We start from the raw sequence: 24,919 nt of genomic DNA on the forward strand, positions 1-24,919 counted from the left end.
GTTTTCCCAGTACCAAAGAGTTTTCATCATTAGTGTATTCCTTCGTGAACATATTTGTTTTTCCAGTATCAAAGAGTTTTCATCATTAGTGTATTGCTTCGTGAACATATTTGTTTTCCCAGTATCAAAGAGTTTTCATTATTAGTGATTTCCTTCGTGAACATATTTGTTTTCCCAGTATCAAAGAGTTTTCATTATTAGTGTATTCCTTCGTGAACATATTTGTTTTCCCAGTATCAAAGAGTTTTCATTATTAGTGATTTCCTTCGTGAACATTGTTTTTCCAGTATCAAAGAGTTTTCATCATTAGTGTATTCCTTCGTGAACATATTTGTTTTCCCAGTACCAAAGAGTTTTCATTATTAGTGATTTCCTTCGTGAACATTGTTTTTCCAGTATCAAAGAGTTTTCATCATTAGTGTATTCCTTCGTGAACATATTTGTTTTCCCAGTACCAAAGAGTTTTCATTATTAGTGATTTCCTTCGTGAACATTGTTTTCCCAGTATCAAAGAGTTTTCATTATTAGTGTATTCCTTCGTGAACATATTGTTTTCCCAGTACCAAAGAGTCTTTATTATTAGTGTATTCCTTCGTGAACATATTTGTTTTCCCAGTATCAAAGAGTTTTCATTATTAGTGTATTCCTTCGTGAACATATTTGTTTTCCCAGTATCAAAGAGTTTTCATTATTAGTGTATTCCTTCGTGAACATATTTGTTTTCCCAGTATCAAAGAGTTTTCATTATTAGTGTATTCCTTCGTGAACATATTTGTTTTCCCAGTATCAAAGAGTTTTCATTATTAGTGATTTCCTTCGTGAACATATTTATTTTCCCAGTATCAAAGAGTTTTCATTATTAGTGTATTCCTTCGTGAACATATTGTTTTCCCAGTACCAAAGAGTCTTTATTATTAGTGTATTCCTTCGTGAACATATTTGTTTTCCCAGTATCAAAGAGTTTTCATTATTAGTGTATTCCTTCGTGAACATATTGTTTTCCCAGTACCAAAGAGTCTTTATTATTAGTGTATTCCTTCGTGAACATATTGTTTTCCCAGTATCAAAGAATTTTCATTATTAAACATTGATTTGCGAGTTACACGTGTTGTAGAGATATCTTGATATGGCAGAGCCTAACAATTTATCCATTAGAGAATGCAGGTCTGTTGCAGGCAAGAAGAGAACATGGAGACCGCCCATCTTGAATGATGCTAAACTTACTGAGCCTATAAGTGTGATGCAGCGTTTCGATCGGCTTCCAATAGTGCTGATCACCGCACTTGATTTTCATGATCGAGCAGCAGTTCACGAGCCTAATGCCGCAGTCCGAAATGTGACCCGTCGTTTACAGTGGTGGACGGAACACCGCCATTGAACTCTCGGACAATGGATATCCGTCATATGTAGTGATGTTTCACGCTACCAGATGTGGCGATCCGATTTACATGTCTGGCTGTAGCGTGCGCCTGGAAAAATCTCTTTATAGGACTGTATCATACCCACAGTGAATTTGAGAGTAAGTGGCATGAAGGTGTAGTCTTGCTTTTTGTGTTATAGTCTTGGTCGTCTTGTTTCAGTTGGGGAAAACATGAATGTCGAATCACACCAAACAATTGTAGACAATTCTGCGCTACCGGCATTATGGAAAGAATTCAGTATTGGTCTATACCTGTTTCAGCACAAAAATGTTCCATGTCATACAGGAGCATTATAAACACATGGTTCAACGACATGGGTGTGGGAAAACTTGATTCGCCAGTTCAAAGTCTAGATCTCAACCCATTTAAACCTTTTGGACGAGTTGGAGCTCCATTTGAGAGCCAGGCCATGTCGCCCAAGAATTACCACTAAACTGGTTGCCGCTTTGCAGGATGAATGAACCACGATTCCCTTTGACATCAATTGAAAATTGGCGGAAAATCTTCCTCGAAGAGTTGCGGACGTCATTGCGGCATAAGGTGACCCTACAAAATCTTGTCTGGAAGATTCGATATGGTACTTGAGTGGGTGTCTGGTGACGAATGACAACATAGTGTAAGCTAGCTTCACCGTGTATTTGATCGAAATCGATATGACGTTAACTTTGTTGAGGCAAGGAGGGTCACCGAAATATCACAGAAGCGACGAACTATTCCTCGCCTAGGGTGTCAACATTCTTAGAGCAGTGATGGTGAAATGACAGCCCAAAAATAAACATGAAAAATATTATACGAGCTATACTTCGTGGACAAGCGGTTAGCGTACGCGTGGGAGAACGGGTTCGATTCCTGGCGGGAGCTCATGTGGTTCGGACTCTACGTTAATCACTAGGTCTGGCCTCATATAGCCTCGCTGCTGAAAGGAAAATCAAACTCAAAACCAACTCAACTCAACTTATGAAAAATACTATTTATTCCTTTTCTTAACTCCATGTGTAACAAGAAAAGTGTAGCTTGCTTGCACCTGAATCGAGACAATTTTTAGCTGTGAAAATTTTTCTTTAACTTTTTGGTTACAGAGGGCATTCTACAAGATTAGATCGTTGATAATGGGCCGTTTTTATTACAGAAAAAAGTGCAGATTTCATAGTCAGTATGTAATTGGCCTAGACCGGTGAAATAAGAAGCAGGACATGCGTAATAAACCAAAAATTCTGAAACTATAACTAAAGAACATTTAGAAAATATTCGCCTTCGTTGGGGGCAAGGAAAATGAAAACTGGCTGGCTCCCTAATTTGGCTGTTATTTCGGTTTGGCCCGCACTGCATTATATATTGATTGTCACTGGCAACTCTCTCTATAAAAGAAGTCCTGGCAAAACAATCAACGCCTTCGCCAAACTGTTTAAGCTACAAACTGGAAATTTGCACATTACATAGGATTTGTAAGGCAAGGTATCACTAAAGAAGATTTTTTTTTAAATACAAATCTATATATATAAAAGAGAACGTACAAATCCTTTGTTCCCTCATCACGCTAATACGGCTGAACCAATTTCTTTCATTTTTGGGGGGTTATTAGGATTTGGACCCTAGATTGTTTTTATCATATCACTTTAATTTTTAATTACCAGTGTCTTGAGATAATTGACGATTCAAGTGTCCATAACGTACAAATCCTTTGTTAGTTCATCATAGGTAAAAATAAACGTATTTATATGCAACCCGCATGACCGTGTCACTCGGCGGGTTAACATAAATGACAGGCGATATAATGTTAACATTTACTGCAAGCATATTTCACGGGTATTAAACACATGAGATATGGAGTTGTGCATTTAAATTTTCATTTCAACCCAGCGAAGCGGGTAATATATGCTAGTTTTAGATAAAAGAGGGATAACAGAGTTAGATGGAACAGGCCCGTATTCACGGGGGTCTAGGGGGCCGGGACCCCCTAAAATTTTCACGGTAGGCTTGCAAATGAAATATTATATAGTGATGAACTATAATATGGTTGGATCGGGACCCCCTAACTGCTACCGGGGTCCCCTACCTTTTCGGGCTGGCTACCGGCCTGAACTGGAAAGAAACTGGCTATACGAGGATTCACTAAGATGGCTATAAGGGGATTCGAATTTCCTATGAGACTCCGACGAATTCTATGCGAAAACGGCAGAAGAAAGAACGGAAAACACTGTCCACAGTAACAGGTGGAGGCATTTTCTAGTAAAAAATGAAACAAACGTAGTAACTTCAATTACTAATAACTTTTAATTGTTGATAGTTGGAAATTAAACAATTATATTTGCTGTGAAGGTGATTGATAAGGGTTGATTGGGGATGAGAACCCTCTGACAAAGCAGTAACCATTGGATGTGACGTATCTGAAAATTTGGAAAGCTTCGATGCTGGGTTTCGTGAGCGGATACCATCCGGTTGTAAGTAGTCTGAGCTGCACTATCACTAAATCTCCCTCGTTCAACAGCAGAGGAGGGCGGATTACGTGTGTCCAAATACTGTCCCACGGAACTCTTTGATTAAACAGAGTTTTCTCATTTAGAGTATTATTTTTAAATATCGATATCTCGCATTTTTCTTCATAGGATGATATATCTCTGTCCGGATAAAGTTTTTGAAGAACTTGTTTGTTTGTAGATTGCGTGGTGATGAAAACGCTTTCGACACATCCGCCGCGTGTGGCCTGAAAATACTCCTTCACAGAACGAGAATCATCTCTACATTGGTAATAGTGAACAAGTGTCTTTTCTTTCCCGTTCCCTGGATAGACATCAATCAACTGGTCAAGCTTAAGTTCTTGAAATAACTGGTCGAAGTTGTTTCTTTTCACTGCACAATCACTTAGCGTATCAGGCATCTTCAAGCTTCCCGGCTTCAGTAGGTTGTATATCACAGCCACTCTCTCGTCTTCTGATAACAATCCCGTTGTTCCAGGTCCTGAGGTGAATTCCTGCTTCGCCATTGTAAGGAACCGGATCTTCTTCAGTAGAGGAAGCATCAATCGTCGCATGTTATCAGTGGTCACCAACTCATTTCGCTTTCTACATTGGCAGACGGACCACTCAACAACCGCTTCCCATAATTCCAACTCCGATGATATCCTCAGCGTCTCCTGGTCAAGGACGAATTCCATCACGGCAACTGATACGGTAGGCATGCCGTTCTCTCTTAAAGCAGAACTACAGTTGTATTTCAAGTTCTGTTAATGATAAGACATAAATACTTGTAAGTTAATGTATTTTTCTACACACTTTCAAACAATTGGAATAAATTTACGATAATCAATTCATGCAGATCATTATTTATATTACTACTAAATACTTATGTACACTCATGTCCAAAATTATTGTCGCATGTCTATAAATATGTTGCTGTAGGAATATAATTTGATAACGGATCCGCCTGGTTTTTCTTACAATATTAGTATGTGTATAATCGGCAAAGACATGTATGTGGCAAATTTCACGTCAAAAGAGCAGTAAATAAGAACAATAAAACGAAAATAAAACTTTCTTATCCATTTAGCAACATTTTGTTTTACTCATTCTAATTTTCGTATTTATAATTCTTTTCCTATGAAACTTATCACAAACACACATTTCCCCGATAAAACACATAGTATCAATATTAAAAGTACGCTGCAAAATCATTATCAAGTTATATTCTTACAAGAAGACCGTTATAGACATGCGACAATCATTTTGGACATAAGTGTACATGTTTCTGCTTATAACACTTGGTAAAATTCTAGTTTATCGTTAGCGATTAAAAATAAAGATTCAAAAATAAGACATGAGTCAATCGACAGATCTCATTCGCTTGAAAAAATTACATGGATAAGTGTGTTTCGGGCAAGTGGAGAAAATCTATTTCCTTGTGAAGCTAAAAATTGATGCTATACGGAGACTACGCCATCTGTTAAGCTGAATTGACAATAAAGTTCACCCTCATCATTCTGTCTGTTATGACACTATGAAGATGCACAGTATGCAGGATTTTAGGATTAAGAATTTATATTTCTGGGCTTGCTCCATCTATGCCGATGTTAGCCCGTCACATTTGAGGGATGGCATTCCCTGACGAGCACACTATCCGGAAAAAGGGAAGGAAGCGGCCTGGGACCTATATGTTAGGTACCACTCCGACATTTGCCTGATGTGAATGAAAAAATCCAGGAAAACCTCATTCAGGATGGCTGGCCAATTGAAAAAGCTTTTAACACTTTTTCGGCCGAGTGCCCCCACCGGGAATCGAACTTGGAACCGCTCGCACCGAAGGCGAGACCGTTAGCGACTACGCTACGCTGGACTACAGTATAGATAATGAAATATAGCAAACAAAAACCACTAACTCTTAAATATTAGTTCTTTTTCGCATTTAAAGTCCAACGTATCCACACCGAAGTTAAGGGAGATGGTGATAATGAGATGAATCATAGGAGGATACAACTGTAAACACTAACTAAGCAATAACTTTCAGAACACCAGGATGAGGCAACTTTGGATACATGCTAATTTCTCCTAAGAAATGAGTTTTCTCTTTAGAGTAGTCATCGCTTACGTCGACTGAGAACTGTATATTTGTTGACTCTATTCTGGCAAAATTATCTAATTCTTTTACGAGAAATTTACATAGGCTTAAAATGGTTCAACTTAGGCATTCCGAGGATTAACGACAACATTCAGGGAGATGACAATTATACATCAATCCGTTACTCTATTAGGAAAATTATCAATCACACTTTCCCCATTCCTGTAACAAGCAATATTATTTTCGAAAGTTATGCAACCACACACAACTTATGTTATATTCAAAGAAAACATTTTGTTAAAAAATTAGAATCTAATTTCGACATCAAAATATGATTTAATAACGTTTGTAAAAATGTGTTTATTAACTTCCTCCTATTTAGGCAGTGGCACTATTCAGCCGATTCGTACCGGTTTGCTAGAATCGGTTCTTAAAATATCACGCATGACCTAGCCAAGAGTGAAAGAGAGAAGCTAAACAAATTTATGAAAATACCCCTGTGCTTTTTCGCTTGCTTGCTTTATTGTGAAAGCAAGCAACTTTGAATTGTTTCAATTCAACGGGCAGAAATAAGTTTGAGTATAAATTTCGGTTTGCCCGGAACACTGAGAGCTGTGAGTGTAATGAATGTCATACGTAGCTATTGCCTATTACGTGTGCTACCTACATGTTTTTGAATCACTCTGATATCTTCATTAGTTCCGTAGATATGCGCTTTCGAAACAATGAGTACTAAATAGAATGGTCTTTTCATCGATACCTCGAATAATTGCTTGTCATGAACCATATTATCATTTCTCAAAATATGGCCAGTCCTGGTGTGACACCCTATATATATAGCGAGAGAGAGGGAGAGAGAGATCGAGAGAGAGACTGTTGTTAAAAAATAGAATGGCACCACTGTTTTTGGTAATTAAGAAAAAACCTATGAAAATACGTGATATTTTGTAGTCCTGTACAGGCCCGTATCCAGGGGGATCGAGAGTCCCCTAAATTTTGGCTGGTCCCCTCTAAAATTTTCACAGTAGGCTGGCAAATGAACTATAATATGGTTGGATCGGGCCCCCCTAACTTTCGCCGCCCCCCTTCCCCCTACATTTTTGGGCTGGCTACAGGTCTGGTCCTGTAATTGCTGATAAAAGCAAATAAGTGTAATCTGAGGAATACATAAAGGAAAACACCAAACTCCAATAGCTGGACTGGTTAGGAAATGGATTACCTAGATTTATTCTAATGTTGGAAAATCCTGCAGAAAATTCCTGGCTGGCTTTCTCGATATATATAATTGCTAACTTCATTATCGTGTTTCTAAATACGGACTTTAGAATCATGCGTTAGTGAAATTCATAATACTACACTTAAAATGACTGGCAGGGCCCAGGATAATTAATATATAGCCTATATTCTGTGTATTGAACTGTCTGCATTAAATACATTGTTATGGAGACGTTTTACCTTGGCGTGATTTTGAATCGCGAGCTTTTGGCCAGACAAGATTTTGTTCCGCGAGGTTTCGTCCACGTGATATTTTGTCCCTCAACGGTTTAAAGCAGCGTTTCCCAACCGGTGTGCCGCGAATGGACTGCTGGTGTGCCGCGAGGAAATCGAAACAAAATTATTAATTCTATAGCAACCAAATTGCAAGACATAGGAAAAATTTTTATTTTTGTATTTCATATTACTATGAATTTCTTCCATGGAAAAATTACTGTAATTGTAATATATTATTCTACATCTATTACTGTGTAGCAGACAGTATTTCGGTTCGTACACATTTCCACGGTTAGTTGCTGTGTTTCGCTTCAATTGAGAGTCATACTAACACCAAGAAAGAAATGGAAGCACTTGTACAGTACGCGTCAAGTGAACGTTCGTAGAACACTCATTCGCACGTGAATGACAGAACAACACTTTGTTCAACAAGTGTGTTTTGACTTCGACGCAAGCTTTGTGATTGCAATAATATGCACCGGTTTTGGTTAAAACAGCAAAGTTAAAAGTACCAGACATTTGTTTCCTCGTTCGTTATTTAGTGATCTTCGTTCTTAGTGAAAGGTTGGATACAGTTTTCGAAGAAGAAAGCGTATTTTTTTTAAAAATCTGAGTCCTATATTTCATTGCAATTGTTTTCCATTTTAAAATTAGAATAAAAAATAAGTATAATGAATTAGCATAGCGAAAAACCAGTAAACGAGCTTTGGTCTCTGTGAGAAGGAGATCAGTAATCACAGAAAAAAAAATAACATGGTATTTTATATTTGCAAATAATAATAATAGTAACTATCTGTGTGCCGCGAGAATTCAAGTTACACACGTAGTGTGCCGCAAGTTGAAAAAGGTTGGGAGACGCTGGTTTAAGGGGTGATATTTTGTCCGTATACCAGAATTAGAACTTAGAGATTAAAATTACCTGAATGGCAACCTCCGTGATTGCTTTATCTCTAAAAGAGACGCCACACTCCAAGGCTAACCAAATGGAGGATTGATTTATATACTGACAAACTGCTCTGGAGCATTCTCGTATCATGTCGGGCACCTGGAACTTATGAGCTAGTTGGTACATTCTCACAGCATCAAAAATATCCTGCAGGTTTAGCTCATTCAAGTAAATGAACCTGGAAAGATGACGAAACAAATACATTGTCTCAGAAAGTTAAACGAAGTTTAATTCTCCAAACAATTCACATTAATACCATTACATAAGAAATCATCTCTCTAGCACAGAAATTCTGGAATATGATCTCTGCGATAATGGTAGCTTCTTTCATGGCCCGTTGAGTGCACTTTTCGTTATTTTGAATATATTTTATCTTGAAAATCTGTGTCTCAAGCTCCTCTTAGAGAGTAAAAGATTCGCGTTCAGATACTTTATAACTCACCAAAAGTAAAAAGGGAATATTAACTTTTCTATGTAGTTTAGAACACCCTACAAAGTTAATGTCTCCTTTTCTCACAACTGCGGTATTCGCAATTTACCTCCTGGCGCTCTGAACGACCCATCGTTTACAAACTCAACAGCTCTCGATTTATCCAACCTTTGTAGGTAAAACGAACAATGCACTGATCTGCTCCTTTCTGAAAACAGAATAGATCCAACAGAAGATAATTTATTGTATACTATTTTTTCTCCGAACCTTCGGCCTACTGTGCATTAGAGACGTCTAACGTGTAACTGTTTACACTTAACAAACCCAATGGCATCACTCATACACTCATACAACGTTCTTACAGAGCTTGGAATACCGAGAAAGCTAATTAGATTAATTAAGATATGTTTAAGTGAATCCCAAAGTAAAGTCCGGGTAGGAAAATTTTTGTCCACGAGCTTTCACGTCGAAAATGGCCTGAAACAAGGAGATGCGTTGTCGCCATTATTATTTAACTTTGTGCTGGAATACGCCATAAGGAAAATCAAAGATAGCAACCAGGGCCTAGAGTTGAACGGCATTCACCAGGTTATGGCATATGCTGATGATGTAAATTTAATAGGGGATGATAGGAGAACAGTAGAAATAAATGCAGAGATATTATTAAACGCTTGCAGGGACATGGGTTTAGAAGTAAATGCAGAGAAAACTAAATACATGGAAGTGCGTCGGGACCGTAATACGGCAAATTGTGGAGGCGTTAAAATATTAAATAATACTTTTGATAAAGTGGATACTTTCAAATATTTAGGATCAATATTAACAGACGAAAATCATATTCACGAAGAAATTAAATGTCGACTAAAAGCAGGGAATTCGTGTTACTATTCGGTTCAAAATCTCTTGTCGTCGCGAATTCTGTCGAGGAATTTGAAGCTTAAAATATATAAAACGATAATCATGCCTGTTGTTCTGTATGGTTGCGAAACATGGTCGCTTACTCTGAGGGAAGAACATAGACTGAAAGTATTTGAGAACAGTATCCTGAGAAGAATATTCGGACCCAAGAGGAACGAGAATGGGGAATGGCGGAAGCTTCATAACGAGGAACTACATAGTTTATACGGTTTACCCAACATTGTTAGGGTCGTCAAGTCTAGGAGGCTTAGGTGGGCAGGTCATGTAGCTAGAATGGGAGAAAGTAGAAACGCTTTCAAAGTCTTGACTGGTAGACCCATAGGAAAACGACCATTAGGAAGACCTAGGCGCAGATGGGAGGATAATATTAAGATGGATCTCGCAGAGATAGGAATACAAAGTAGAAACTGGATCCAATTAGCTAAGGATAGAAGTCAGTGGAGAGCTTTTGTGAACGCGGCACTGAACCTCCGGGTTCCATAGGCCATAGAGTTAGTTAGTTAGTTAGTTAATGGCATCACATTTATCCAATTATCCAAAGACTTTGTTATAAAAGTAACGACATCTATTACCTTCACTATCTATTATTAGGATTTTTAACGTGACCCACAGACCGAGACGTTTTGGGTTTTACATGTCGCGTGGTCGTAATGGATTAACGTTTTCATATTTTAAAGTGAGTTTTGTTTCTCATTTTGAAACTGTGGTAGATTTTCTAAACTTGTTCAAAGGTGAGGCATATTGCAGTCGATTAGATCTCATTAAACTGGAATTCTGTTAAAATAATTGATAGCTTTCTCCTGAAATACAAATTATATATATGTGTGTGCCTTGTTATCTCCTAATGGTGACACAAAGACTCTTAATACATACACTAATAAACATGTACCTAAGTATATAAAGAAAAGTGCAGGAAAATATATTAAGAGCCTGTCATACTAAAAAAATACAAAACTTACCATTTTTCTTTTGGTTGTTTATTCATAAGCGAAAGGAGATAATGAAATGCAACGTATTGTGGACTTTTCAATGTTACCATCCATAGAAATTACAGTGTTGCCAGAAAAACGTTTCCCCAAAAATCTAAGTTACCGCAATGAGTAGAGGAACAAACTGAACTGCATTTGGTTACGTATCATGTTGTTTTGGTTCCCTGTGAAGTACTTTTTAAATAATAGTTGAATTTAGTTTGTAATAAACAAAGTAGTTTTAAGCTACAGTTATTAAAATTAAATAACAATGTGGTTTATAATTAAATAAAAATATGGTTTATGGTTTATAATTCACCATGAAACAAGCTTTCCAGAGGTGCTATATATTGGAGTTCATAACGTACTTGAACAGGGAAAATTAGGAGAATGTCGGGAAAATTCTCTCCAGAAATCCTCCCATCAACTTTGGACCACTCTGGAGTGGTCCCGGATAAAAGCACGCAATCCAAATATATCTCGAAAAAATCAATGACATCTTTAAGTTTTACGTACGACGATTATGCCGGTTAGGCCAAAGGAGACGGTGATAATGAGAAATGAATAAAATGGCAAAATGAAGAAAGTGGGAGGAAACGGGAGAAGCCCTAGAAAACCCACGAGCACGGTGTTTGTCCACCAGAAAGTCCACACTGCGCGAGCTGGGATCGAACCAGGGACCCCAAGCACCGGAGGTGAACGCTCTACAACTGAGTCACCGCGCCCCCTCAAATATATCTCGAAAAATACTATAAGGGATAAGAAATGTTTATACAAAATATTGTATTGATAAACAGAATAGATATGAGGGAAAATCTTGTATACCAATACACACTTTCCCCTCATATGTATTCTATCAATACAAATACTATCGGTTCGAATGTACTACGAGACTTGGAGTCATAGTAATTGTATATTGAAGACAGAAAAGGAGGAAAGAATAACATTGCCCGAAATAATAATGGAGGATTTGCTATAATAATAAATAAGTAAAATCAAAAGAAAGAACAATATTAACAAACTTCAACAAAACTGCTGAAAACCAGAAATCAGTAATAATAATAATGAACTTAAAACCAGAAGATAATTTATTATTATTGTCTATGAAAATATTTAAAGTCCGTGCCAAGCCAAACTAATTTTATATTAAAGTGCCTTGTCATTGACTTCAAGGCCTTTTTGCTTTACAGGTGATAGTGAAGAATTATCTTCTGGTTTTAAGCGCATTATTATTATCTTCTGGTTATTTGCACTTTTGTTGAAATGCTTAACATCGTGTTTTTCAAAAAAAAAAAAAAAAAGTTTTGCATTATTCATTTTTTTACTGTGTTTATGACGTTGGTTACTTTTATTTGTTTATTTATTTTTCCAGTTTTTCATTACTCAGAATATTTTAGTTAGACACCTAAGCAAAAGTTATTACCTAACTTCCTACAAAATACGTCGGCCTGTGAAACATGCATGAATAAATATATATTTAAATTGGTTTACGCGTTACGGAATTATACATAGTATTAATACTGTAACATCTTATACGCCAGCTTTATTTTTAAGCACATACACGTCCTTCTTATTTATAAACAAAACCATTTGCTCTCTTACTATTACCTGACCAGCCAACGAGTGCGGGCGGCCGATTTTGGAACTAAAATGCAAGCAGCAGTGTTTCTAACCGGATTACTTGTAATCAATCTATCACAGTTCTTTTTGTCCTGTTCGTAATAAACCACTTCACGCATATGCTCAAGTCAGGGGCAGATCCAGGGGGCGGGGCAATTTCCCCCCCCCTAGAATAGGATTAAAAAAATAAAACCTAAGAATTTTCACCTTTGTATTATAAATGTAAAATAAAACCTAAAATAGGTAGGTCTTGCTTTTTTTTGTTGTTGTTGTTGTTTTACGTTACACAAGTCAAATAAAGGAATAAATTGCAACAAATTACTTACATGGGCGAGAAAAAAAAATGTCCACTTTCGAAATCACAGGTGGCCATTTCTGTTGTAGAAATTGCAGACAATAGCTACTTTTCCTTTTCTAAAGTTGTTTTGCTTTTTTTTTTCAATATACTCTTACCTTCATTTGACTTCGAACGACCGCCCCCTTAAACATTCAGCCTGGATCCGCCCCTGGCTCAAGTTAAGACAAACAATTTTAAAAATTATTAAAGTTATTTGCAGAACATCTTACGTAACAAGCAAAAAAAAAAAAAAAAAAACTACAACAAAGGTACACCCTCCATATTAACTTGCGAACAAACTAGCGAGCAGCGTTATACAGGCTGCTCCTGTTTTATAATACCATCGAATAAAACGTAATTAATGTTTATACAATCTGCTTAATACACGGTAGAAGCTCACTGAATTGTCAATTGTGCTATGTTGTTTTTAAATTGGTAAGTTCCATTCGTATATCAGTATTCACAATACATCTGCATTACTGCAGGAATGGTTCACTACAATCACATAATTTACGGCGTTCTTTGTTAAGCGGAAAGAGATTAGGCTATGCATAACGTCCATACTGCAACTTTTAAAAACCGTTGCATACACTGCAGAGTGAAATTGGGGTTGTCCCACCGCGCTTGCCCTCGAACTGATGTAAACACAACAGCAGCGCTATCCTCCTAAAACCGCACAGCTATCCTGGTCAGGTAATACAACAAGTACAAGAAGCAGACGACAGAAATCCTAATTATCTTCGTCATGTCACAAAAAAAAAAAAAAAAAAAAAAAAACACTAGCACCATTGCTGTCCAAAAGAGGGTATAAAATACTATGTAAGGTTTCCATCAACATGAGTTTCGACTACTCAAATTCCCTTTCTTAGCTTGCCTGAAGCTCTGAGAAATCTAGCATTACACGAGCCTCTTAGCTTTCCTAGAGTTGTGAGGTCTGCTGCCCATATAGCTTACCTTGAGTAATTCAAATGATATGCATTTCCGAAATAAAACTATCTACATACTGTTCTGTAGTTCGATCCCAACTCCTTCTACACAATAACTCATTTATGTAATCAGGTCGAATTTTGAACACGGTTAAAATAGGTTTAAAACTATTCATATCGTATTTCCAATTTACTGTGATCACTCAATTCAGCTAAATAACAGTACTTACGATACAAATATTCGTATTATGAACCGACTACAAAGTTTTCACTTCAATCTTCAAACAACTCAATCTAGGAATCTATTACACTACTGAAGACAGAAAGGCTACAAGAAATAGTGTGTGTGGTATATATATATATATATATATATATATATATATATATATATATATATATATATATATAAAATGGACTTACTTGATCACCAGATAAAAGCCATCAGCTGAGGTGTCGGTCAGCGTCACATTCCTGTTGCGATCAGTCAGAGTCTTGAAATAAGGGCTGGCCGTGATCAAAATGAGACGATGGAGATGATACACCTGCATGAGAACAAAAACGACATTAAATAGCCTCTGTTTATATAGAACTTAAAAAGTACTGTACATAATATTTCCAAGTGAATCACAGCAGGTAGTATGTAACAGAATTTTATTAAATCTGGAACAAAAATTATACAAAAATTGCAATACATACTACATTAAATGAAAAGATAATATGCATTTAACGGAAGAATGTCCAAAGGCGAGACACATAGCAATTGGTAGATCTCATTAAGCTGAACAATATCATAAGGGTGTATGGAAATCCTCATGAATAGTTTTTGAGAAAATCCAGAACAAAATGAATAGTGTTTAAAGTTAAAAATTGATGCTATACGACAACCATTGAAAATAACTAAACTAAAGGTCAACCTGAACTCTACGCTCATTAAGTTTTCCATTAACCCTTTAATTGGCAATCATTGATAGCAATACCATTAAAATATTTAGTTTGCTTTTATGGTTCAACCATGTCCTCGAGATCATAATTTCGTAATTTTTAAAGTATTTTTGTACTTTGGCTACACAATCCAGATTGTTTATTTCAAAGCGTAAATAGATCTTGCGTGTAGCTACTAGCAGCATTGCCGTATTATAGTCAAATATCATAAGGATACTGCCAGTATTTACCAACAGTTTCGTTGAAAAATTTTTCTACAGAGCAAGAAACCACAAATAAAAATAAATAAATAAACTTTTGCGGAGCGTAGGAGATAAAGCTTCTACAATACTAAATTTGACTGTCCCCTGTTGACGAAGATTAGAAGTATGTAAAGAAGCGACACGCAAATCATGTATATGAATATTGTATGAAAGCAAAAATGCCAATTAAATGATCACTGAAGTTATAATAACAGATAACGCAATTGAATACGATGTTCAGGCACGTAGCCAGGATTTCGTGAAGGGGGGGGGGGTCCGTGACATGAAATATTGTTGTCATCACACCAGGGGCTCGATCATTCTAAACTATTTTACTGGAACATATATTAGTTCGTTTAGCCAGGATTTCGGGGGGGGGGGGGCGTGACATGAAATTCTGAAGGCCCAGGAGCTCGATCAATCTAGATTACTTTACTATCAACATATATTGGTTTGTTAGGACAATAAAATGAGGATATGTTGGTAAGTATTTTAATAACAAACTATGGAGAAATCTCGAGTAAAATAATAATAAAAAAATGTATTAAAAAGATTTTACAATATTTACGTCATTCAAATATAACAATTTTCCTTTCATTATGACCTCAACTATTATAAAAAGTACATATTCACTATTATGAAAAGTATATACTCAATAATGTATTGTAAAATATTTTACAATATCTGCGTCCCTTTCTCTGTTGAATCAAATGTTAACAGAAGTTTCTTTCCACATAATTTTTTTTTGTTTTTATTTTTCCGTCAACTACTGTCAGTTCCAAATGACAGGTTAAAGGATCAGCAGAAATTGTTTTTGAAATAACATGTTTGATACTGCAAGGGTGCGATGACGAAAAATTATGATAAAAAAATGTCCACGCTATTAGACAAAAGCACTGTGCTTTCGGAAGCTTGAAATCTCCCTCATTAGTAGCAGAAATTGAGAATTCCGTAACTTCTCTAGAAATTTCAAATTCCCTGACTTTTCCAGGATATCTCGCTCATCTCGCCACCATGTATTGCAAGTAATAAAATCTCCTCATAAGAAAGAATAACCAAAAGCTTCTTGTAGTTTCTTATTTTTTAACGCTGATCCTTCTTTTTCTCATTTCATTTTGTTTCATCCTTAATTTTTTCATTTCTGCTCTCGAAGGGGGGGGGGGGTCCGGACCCCCCTTTGGCTACGTGCCTGCGATGATGTTTGAGAACAACACTGCCCAATAAAGGGTTAAGGCAAAAGGAATTAATGTGGTTTATGAAAAGTAACCAAAAAAATATGATTAATTTGCATTTAAGGATGATATTGTGCAAAGATCAGACACATGTCAATCGATGCGAGATATCGAGCCGAAGAAATGAATTCTTTCAGTTTAACGTCCCTCGCTGCCTTTTAGGTTAAGAGAGAGAGAGAGAGAGAGAGAGAGAGAGAGAGAGAGAGATGATGATGATTAAAGCAACTGAATCATGATGGAGGAATTGGTACAATGACAATGTGGGAGGAAACGGGAGTATCCCTAAAACCCCAGGGACACGATGTTGCCCATCACAAACTTACTTGGCCGGGGATTGAATCAGGGACCCCCACGCACCAGAGGTAACTACTTTACCACTGAGTCACCATGTCCTCCCATCATACTGAAAAAAAAATAATAATAAAATACACTGCTTGAGCGTAAAGGGAAATTCTCAGGCGCAGTTTTCGAGAAAAAAAGGAAATTTTTAAGGACTTGAAACTACATCATTCATTGCAAAAAATATTATTTTTATTTATATTATTAAATTATTGACAGGATATGTAATATAGTCGTTAATAGTAGAATGTATCTATCCTTGTCTGTCTTTTACTAACACTGATACAATATTACCGTAACCTGTAGAAATACAATGTTTACCTCAAACTTTGGTATTCTTTCGAGTAAAGTTTAACAAATTTTATTCCAAGTAGTAGAAACTCGATTAACTGTCACCCTCGGGACCGGGACCATGACGGTTAAGCAAATAGACGGATAACAGAAATATCGTTATAAACCTCTACAGTAAGTAGATTTAAAAGGTTCTGGAAGAAATAAATAACATTATACAAGTGAATAATACATGTTTATACTGTATTTAAATTACATACGTCAATTAAATTAAATTAAATTAATGACGCTGTAATTAAATTACGGCGTCAATTACGGTACATTTAAAGTACAGTACTGTCCGGAGCAGTGACGGATAACCGAGTGACGGTTAATCGAGTTTCTACTGTATTTTGATTAAACATGTGCTCTAAAAAATAAAAATGGAAACTCCAAGGAAATCTACGAAACGGTATATTGTCCCAGTATGCCATTAAAACTGAAATCGAAACATTTTTCGTTGTACACAACTGTGGTCCACCGTCCCAAAAGGATCTTTAGCTCTTGTAACTATGACTCCGTACTATTATAGGGGATAGAAGCAGAGAGGAGAGTATACGAAGTGTAACACATAAAATACCGGATTGAAGTAATATATTACAATACTTACATTAATGATTCTTGTCACCTTCAAAGTAGTTCCCCTCATAGGCGGCGCCACAGTGAGTGCAGTGGGTGCACCTGCACCCGCATTAACTTCGATCTTCAGATTTCCTACAATAATCCTTTCTATTTTGTATACTTATTGTTTCCTTTGTTTGGATATATTTGAGTGACTTCTTAAGTTTCTCATAGGTTACTAGCTGTCATACAGTATTTTTCTACTTTTTAAAGTAAAACTTAGGGATTATTTTTTGAGATCTTAAGGCTCAATAGTGCAGAGCGTTCTGGCAACAATGTTAGGATGTGTTGTCTCGTCCTAGCCTGCGCACACATTACCAAAATCCTGGCGCCGCCTGTGGTTCCCCTCTGCTTCAATACACTTCTTGATTCGCCGCTGCCATTGTTTGTAACACTCCTGAAAGTCATCTTCTTTGAGGGTCTTTAATACCTTTTCAGTTGTTTCAAAACTTCATTAAGGGAGATAAATAAGGGGGGAGATCCAAATTTGATATTTGGAAATAAAAAGTCACAACATGCCAAATCAGGCAGGTACGGTGGGTGTTCTAGCACTATAGTGTTTTTTTCCACACTATTATTAGTGAACCGATAATGGCTTACGGGCTGGTGCATTGTCCTGATGCAAGATACATCCACTTTCACACAACAGGTCTGCTTTGGGATCAAAAGGTCCAATATATTTCAGGCAAAATTTTTCTTGTAGGCCTTATATCTGGAGAACTACATATTGTACCCAAACCAAAACTACTATCTAACTCAGTATGATGTTGCTTTTCCGTAGAAAATATGAATACTCGATTTAGGGGCCGTTTAAAAATTTTCTGGCTTTTGACCCAAAAAATCCAACATATTTCATTCAATCAAACATTTTCTTATAGCTTTGTATCTGGGGAATTACATATAGTGTGGAGAGACCAAACCTATCACTTAACATCACGTATGATGTGCTTATTCCGTTAAAAAAAAAAAAAAGCTCGATTTAGGGCCCGTTCAAAACTTTTCTGGCCTCTGATCCAAAAACAAATTATTGGCCAAGAATGCAATCTTTTGATCCATATTTTTTATCTTTTCCTAAAATTCTTGAAATGAAATCTTTAAGCTTTACGTCCCACGGTCATAGGATACGGTGATGATGAGAAATGAATGAAATGGTGGAATGAAGAAAGTGGAAGGAAACGGGAGAACCCACGAGCACGGTGTTTGACCACCACAAAGTCCACACACCTCGAGCTGGGATCGAACCAGGGACCCCAAGCACCGGAGGTGAACGCTCTACCACCGAGCCACCGCACCCCCTCCTAAAACTCTTGTTTTCGAACATTTTCAGGAGGTTTCCCCAACACCTTAAGGTAGTAATGTTGAATTACAATTTGGAACCAATTCAATCATTACTATCCCACGAATGTAAACAACTAGGGTCATTTCTCACAACACGACGAATATTTTTGATGTTTCTTTCAATCACAGAAACGCGGGAGACTTGGTCGTTCATCATCACCACAAATCTCCCTATCCTCCAAAGACCTTTTGTGCCACTTGGAAACATTATGTCCTTCACATGCACACTTCAACATAAACTTCGCTCGTCATTTGAACTGTTTTAGTATTAGAATCTTTGGCCCCACGTGGTGTAGTCGTCACCAAAGGCGAGAGCGGTCCCGGGTTGGATTCCCGGTGGGGACACTCGGTCGGAAAAGTGTAACAGCTTTTTCAGTTCAGTCATCTTGAGTGAGGTTTTCCCTGGTTTTCCTCATTCATACCAGTGAAATGCCGGGATGGTACCTAATATAATAATAATCCCAGGACGCTTCCTTCCTTCCACAATCATTTCTTCCTTTTCTTTCAATGGATAGTGTGCTTGCCTAGGGACGTCATCCCTCATATACGTGAGGAGCTAATGGTTTTAGATGTCCACAGCCCAGAAACCTAATTCCTAATCCTAAACCTAATCCTAAGCAGTAGAGTTTTGAAGTTTAAGGAGAAACTTGTTGTCCACTCTTTGTTCTATTTTCAGGTTCGTTATTTTCCGGCAACGCACTGACATATGTGTTCACAAAGTGATGCTTATCTCGCAACTGGCTGGGTCGATTGAGTTCGATTCAAGGTTCTAGGGAGAAGCAGATATCGTAGTTTATCGTTGAACACTGCAATACGCATCAGGTAAATAATTTAGTAATACAACCACAGTCCGGCATTTTTGTTAGGATTTAAGATTCAGATTTCTGGAATTCTAGCATCTATGCTCATGTTAGGCCGCCACGTTTGAGAGATGGCGTCCCATGGCGAGCACACTATCCGGGAAAAGGAAAGGAAGAAAGGAAGGAAGGAAGCAGCCTGGGCCCTATATGTTAGGTACCATTCTGACCTTCGCCTGGTGCGAATGAGGAAAACCCAGAAAAAATTCATTCAGAATAGCTGGCCTGAAAAACCTTTTTACATTTTCTAGATCGAGTGCCCCACCGGGAATCGAACTCGGGAGCGCTCGCACCGAAGTCTAGAGTGTTAGCGATTACAGTACTCGGAGCCACCCGGTACTTTTGTGTCACACTTTAGAAAGAGACCACAACTTTTGTTAACTATATAGAAAAGAAGAAGATGATGTGGTACCTTTCTAATTTTGTCAAATTCCACAACAAACTGGCAGTCGCTCAAATGGCCGGTGTCCAGGAGCAGAGCCCTCCTTTCTACTTTGCCATCGCACGCCACTCTGGGCGTTTCGAAGTTCTCCTCAGAATTTGAGGTTCTGAAAAAAAGAATATTGCATAAAGTTTAACTTTGAGGGTAAATTGGAATTGGAGCTGACGTCGTGTCCTATTTTAATATCTAAAGGCGCCTGAAATATAATCTTGAAAGTAAAGTTAACAAATGTCCTTTGTTGGAATATTGTCCAGCAACCACTCAAAAGTGGCTATTTCCGATAGGTGGAGATACGTTTTAGAACATCTCGTATTTGTCTTCTAATTCACAAACATGTATATTAATAGAAAGTTTGCAGTCTGTACTTAGGAGATGGCAAAACACTGGTCTGATTAGGACATTCTGTTAGTAGTCTGAGGGATGTCCATGTACTTTTGTATTCATCATGGTCTGTGTGCAACACCAATGTAAGTTTATTGAGCAGTTAAATAGCTTCGAGTGTGGAATGTGACAAACCGGGTATTCGTTCCAGAAAGTTGTTACTCGCCTGAGTCTGACGTTCAGTTGTCCATCTTTGGGGTACTGGATGAGAGAGACAGTGTTCCTACAACAAATATACTTCCGCAATGAACTATACGATCCGTGGATTAGTGCTCTCAACGGGTCGGGTTGAAGACCGACCCGACCCGACCCGTGACCCGAATTGACTGACCCGACCCGACCCGACCCGACTGACCCGAACCGTGATAAGACCTGATTGACCTGACCCGACCCGAGCTGACCCGGTTGACCCGATCCGACAACCCGACCCGAGTAGCCTGACCCAACCCGACCCGAGGTGACCCGACCGACCTGACCCGACAACCAGACCCGAGTTGACCTGACCCGACCCGACCCGTTTGAGAGCACTACCGTGGATAGAAGTAACCTTCCAGTTGACGAGACGAGATCGCAAGCTTAACCGAAATCGCCGTCTCGTCTCACCTCCTCTACGTCACTCATTGCCTTTTCGCTTTGTACCCTACTTTAAGAGATCTGCCTTATAAATTATGACGGCTAGTACTTTACGGTGTGTGCTGAGAAACTTTTAACTTCGCATCCAATACCCATAACTTGGTGTGAGCCGGGATTAAACCAGGAATTCCACACACGCTCTACCACTGAGCCGCCGCAGTCTCTAGTGAATATTTGCGGATGTGGATGAATTCTGATAACTTTTAGAAGAAATAAAGGAAAAAAAACATTGCATAAATTTTATACATCTATTTACAGAACTACGAGAGACGGGAAAAGCTTTTCAAGAATTGGGATTTCCACAAAAGGTATGGGACGAGACGAGAAGATCTTATTTCTTGTGTCGTCTCGCTTGCAGACTCATAAAATTTTCAGCTGAAAACGGGACAGCTTGCGGCTTTCTAAAAGTCATGAGAAATGAAAAACAGTTCAGATCGTAAATTAATAGCTGTTTACCTTAGCAATACCTAATAGACCCTACATTGATATTGCAATGTAACATAATATATAAGCTATAAAATATAAACAGCATTTATCTTACAATTTTACAATATAGTAGGACATGATGCTGCCTGCATTTGCTCCTTTGCCCTAGCTCGAATCCTTGATATTACATTGGATGAGAAGTTGACTCTTGAACTGAAAAATTCCAAATATATTTATCAGAAGAACCTATCTTCTTGAGAATAGCTTTATTCTTCACTAGTCTTTCATAAAATTCATAGCATTTCCCTGAAATTACCGTAGCAGTACAGGTAACATTATAGATTTCATTGTTTAACAATCAAGCAATTGCTGAAACCTCTGCTGCCTTTCGAGCAGTACTGCGAATAATAGATCATATTTAATATATGGAATTTAAATTCAATTCTTACCTCTTTGTTATTTTTAATTATTAATATTTTTACAAGGAGTAAAGGTAAAGGGTTTGTTATTTACTTCTTTGACTTGTATAAAACAGGTCAAGTAGGCCTACTACTTTTTTTTTAATCTACTGACGGAACGGCTGGGACACGCCCCTAAAACGGTACTGTGCCGGTCAAAACTGGACAAATGGTCGCCCTCCTCAGGCTTGAACATTCTGAAGCTCGTGTAACTGCGTCTTTGTGGAGGATACTTCCAACGAATGCACAGTGAGACGCAGTAGCAAAATACAGAATGCAAATAATTTGATTACCAAAATACAAAATTAACAAAAGCAAAGACAGACCTTTGTTTCTTCCTCTTGCTCATGTTGGCTAATCATTGATTGTTTGCTTGTAACATTGTTGTGCTTTTAATCCCATGAAGCAAAGGGCCTACAACATGGTTACCGTCTGATTTCCTTTGATTTCCCGCATCGAGTCTTGTGGCTACGACCACAAAACATACGCCATTTTAATAAGACCAATGGAAGCGTCGCTAGGACACAGCAACAAAGAAATTGATGCTTAAAAAAAATCAGCGAAATAATGTTTATAACGTCCACAGATTTGAAATGCAAATCCTTCCACTTTCAAAATGTATATTCAACCTGGAAACTCGCCTAGACAACAATTTTAGCCTCAGCTAAGCAACTTGTATGTTTACATCTACTTACGTTGCGTAAGAATAATACATATAATTTTACATCACTGTTCACCTACATGCTTTAACAGATCTTAAGTATTTTTAGTCTGAATCATTCCAATAAAATTATTAGTTAGTATTATTATTAAGAGATAGAATGTTTCCACCTGCTGAGAAGTAACGGTATTCTATATTAGAGTAGCCTTGTAGTGATTGTGAGAAATGATGAGCTTATAAGAAAAAATGAAATATTTGAGTTTTACGTCCTACGGATATGCTGTATAGGCTAAAGGAGACGGCAATGATGAGAAATGAATGAAATAGTGGAATGAAGAAAGTGGTAGAACCTCGAGAAAACCCACGCACACAGTGTTTGTCTATCATAAAATGTACTTGGCGCGAGCTGGGATCAGTGTTTCTTTCAGAAACTACAGGGTGCCCAATATACAATGCAACCCGAGTTTGGCATACTAGAACTTTTGAACCGGAAGTGAGACACAAATAATGGTTATACGAAAATGAAGCCTTATTCATGCATATATTTTTAAACTAGGAAGCAAAGATTGAAGTACACTAGGAACCACACAGTGTTGCTAAATGTAACCGAAGGTGTAAATAATTTTTCTTTACAAGTCACGTAAATTCACTCATAACACGTACGTATGAAAGTTCTGTCGTTAATTTTCAGTTTGTATAATTGGAGTAGCTTGGAAAGTATGGAATGGAAAAAAGAATTTTTCATTTCTACCGATAACTAATCGGATGAGGCCTCTGAAAGGGGTTACTAGGGAAAACGTGATTTTCATAAATTAACATTCTGAATTCGCAACAGTGGTGATGTTTCAGTGCATCAAAAGGTGTGTTAAGGATCTGTCTACATTATGCAATTCCTGAAAACAATGAAAAAGAAACTTTGAAATTATCGTGATAAAACTTTTACTTACATGCACCCGGCAACACTGCTATTCATTGAATCGAAACGGGGCACTTCAGAATCTGCGTAGAACTGACAGCAATGTTGCCGGCATCATGTAAGTAAAAGTTTTATCACGATAATTTCAAAGTTTCATTTTCATTGTTTTCAGGAATTGCATAATGTAGACAGATCTTTAACACACCTTTTGATGCACTGAAACATCACCACTGTTGCGAATTCAGAATGTTAATTTATGAAAATCACGTTTTCCCTAGTAACCCCTTTCAGAGGCCTCATTCGATTAGTTATCGGTGGAAATGAAAAATTCTATTTTTCATTCCATAATTTCCAAGCTACTCCAATTATACAAACTGAAAATTAACGACAGAACATCCATACGTATGAGTTATGAGTCAATTTACGTGACTTGTAAAAAAATTGATTTACACCTTCGGTTACATCTAGCAACACTGTGTGGTTCCTAGTGTACTTCAATCGTTGCTTCCTAGTTTAAAAATATATGCATAAATAAGGCTTCATTTTGGTATAATCATTATTTGTGTACCGCTTCCGGTTCAAAAGTTCTATTATCCCAAACTCCGGGTTGCATTGTATATTGGACACCCTGTATGTTCCGGGGGGCACACTTTGTATTCCGGGGGCACTGCTGGTACTATTCTTTTTATTATTATATTATAGACGCTATTATTTTGGTCTCCTCCGGGGGCACTCTCAGAGCTCCGGGGGGCAGTACCCTCCTAAAAACATGTCTGGGATCGCACCAGGGACGTCTGGAGCTTATACGATGTCTTACGCTATCACTACTTGTGTTGACGAATATTATGCTTCATATTAGCCATGCCATCACATAAAATTAGATAACAAATATACTACGCACTACTACTACTAATAACTTAATTATCTTGGGTTACAGAGGGACAACTGGAAGTTAAAGATGAGATCAATGGAGTTGTGACATTGGTGATACAATACACTGACACTCCAATCTTCGAATAAATAATGTATAGCATGGACTTGCCTAGTTACTCAATATACATCATGATTTTAAAAAAAATGAGAAATGATGTATTTACACGCAAAATATATATGGAATTATAGCCATGGGCTTGACCTTAATGTAGACCCTATCAGTCATCATTGTATTACGCCACTAGTTAACTATACATATACCCTGTCTGTTAGCATGGGGCAATAACCGTCTGTAACCAGGCAAAATAATAGCAATAATATTATTTCTGTTATTTTTAGCTTTCTTTAGTAAACTAGCTGAAATACCCATTCTTCGAATCGGTCAGATAAAATATCTATGTAAACAAACTGAACAACGAAAGAAAAATATAGCTGTCATTTTCTACTAGTTTTACATATCCCGGTTAATGCCCCCTGAGACCCCTAGTTCGAATGTAAAAAAAAAAAAAGCATCTGGCCCTCAGCGGATGGGGGTTGTATTTGGAAGTCAACGCCTGTGA

The 24,919-nt window shown here is 37.5% G+C and overlaps 1 protein-coding gene across 1 annotated transcript; it reads right to left on the reverse strand.

Annotated features, from left to right (window-relative positions):
• Positions 1-3,672: 3,672 nt before the first annotated feature.
• On the reverse strand, positions 3,673-22,390 carry LOC145669479 (BTB/POZ domain-containing protein 2-like). The gene is made up of 5 exons (XM_081737654.1): positions 22,176-22,390; positions 19,922-20,057; positions 14,029-14,150; positions 8,383-8,587; positions 3,673-4,641 (listed from the first exon to the last, which is right to left on the reverse strand). The coding sequence occupies exons 1-5, from the start codon at positions 22,196-22,198 to the stop codon at positions 3,724-3,726; spliced, it is 1,404 nt and encodes a 467-aa protein (XP_081593780.1). The 5' UTR covers positions 22,199-22,390; the 3' UTR covers positions 3,673-3,723.
• Positions 22,391-24,919: the final 2,529 nt, after the last annotated feature.

Source organism: Thermobia domestica, chromosome 14 (assembly GCF_964235325.1).
Source record: "Thermobia domestica chromosome 14, izTheDome1.hap1.1, whole genome shotgun sequence".
In the NCBI taxonomy this organism is placed as follows: Eukaryota; Metazoa; Arthropoda; class Insecta; order Zygentoma; family Lepismatidae; genus Thermobia; species Thermobia domestica.

Excerpts from the sequence above, each read along its gene's own strand:
- LOC145669479 (XM_081737654.1), bottom strand. The coding sequence starts at position 22,198 with ATGAGCAAGAGGAAGAAACAAAG. Across the intron at positions 14,151-19,921 it reads AATTTGACAAAATTAGAAAG|GTGTATCATCTCCATCGTCT; the intron begins GTACCACATCAT and ends GTTCTCATGCAG. Across the intron at positions 4,642-8,382 it reads TCACGGAGGTTGCCATTCAG|AACTTGAAATACAACTGTAG; the intron begins GTAATTTTAATC and ends TATCATTAACAG.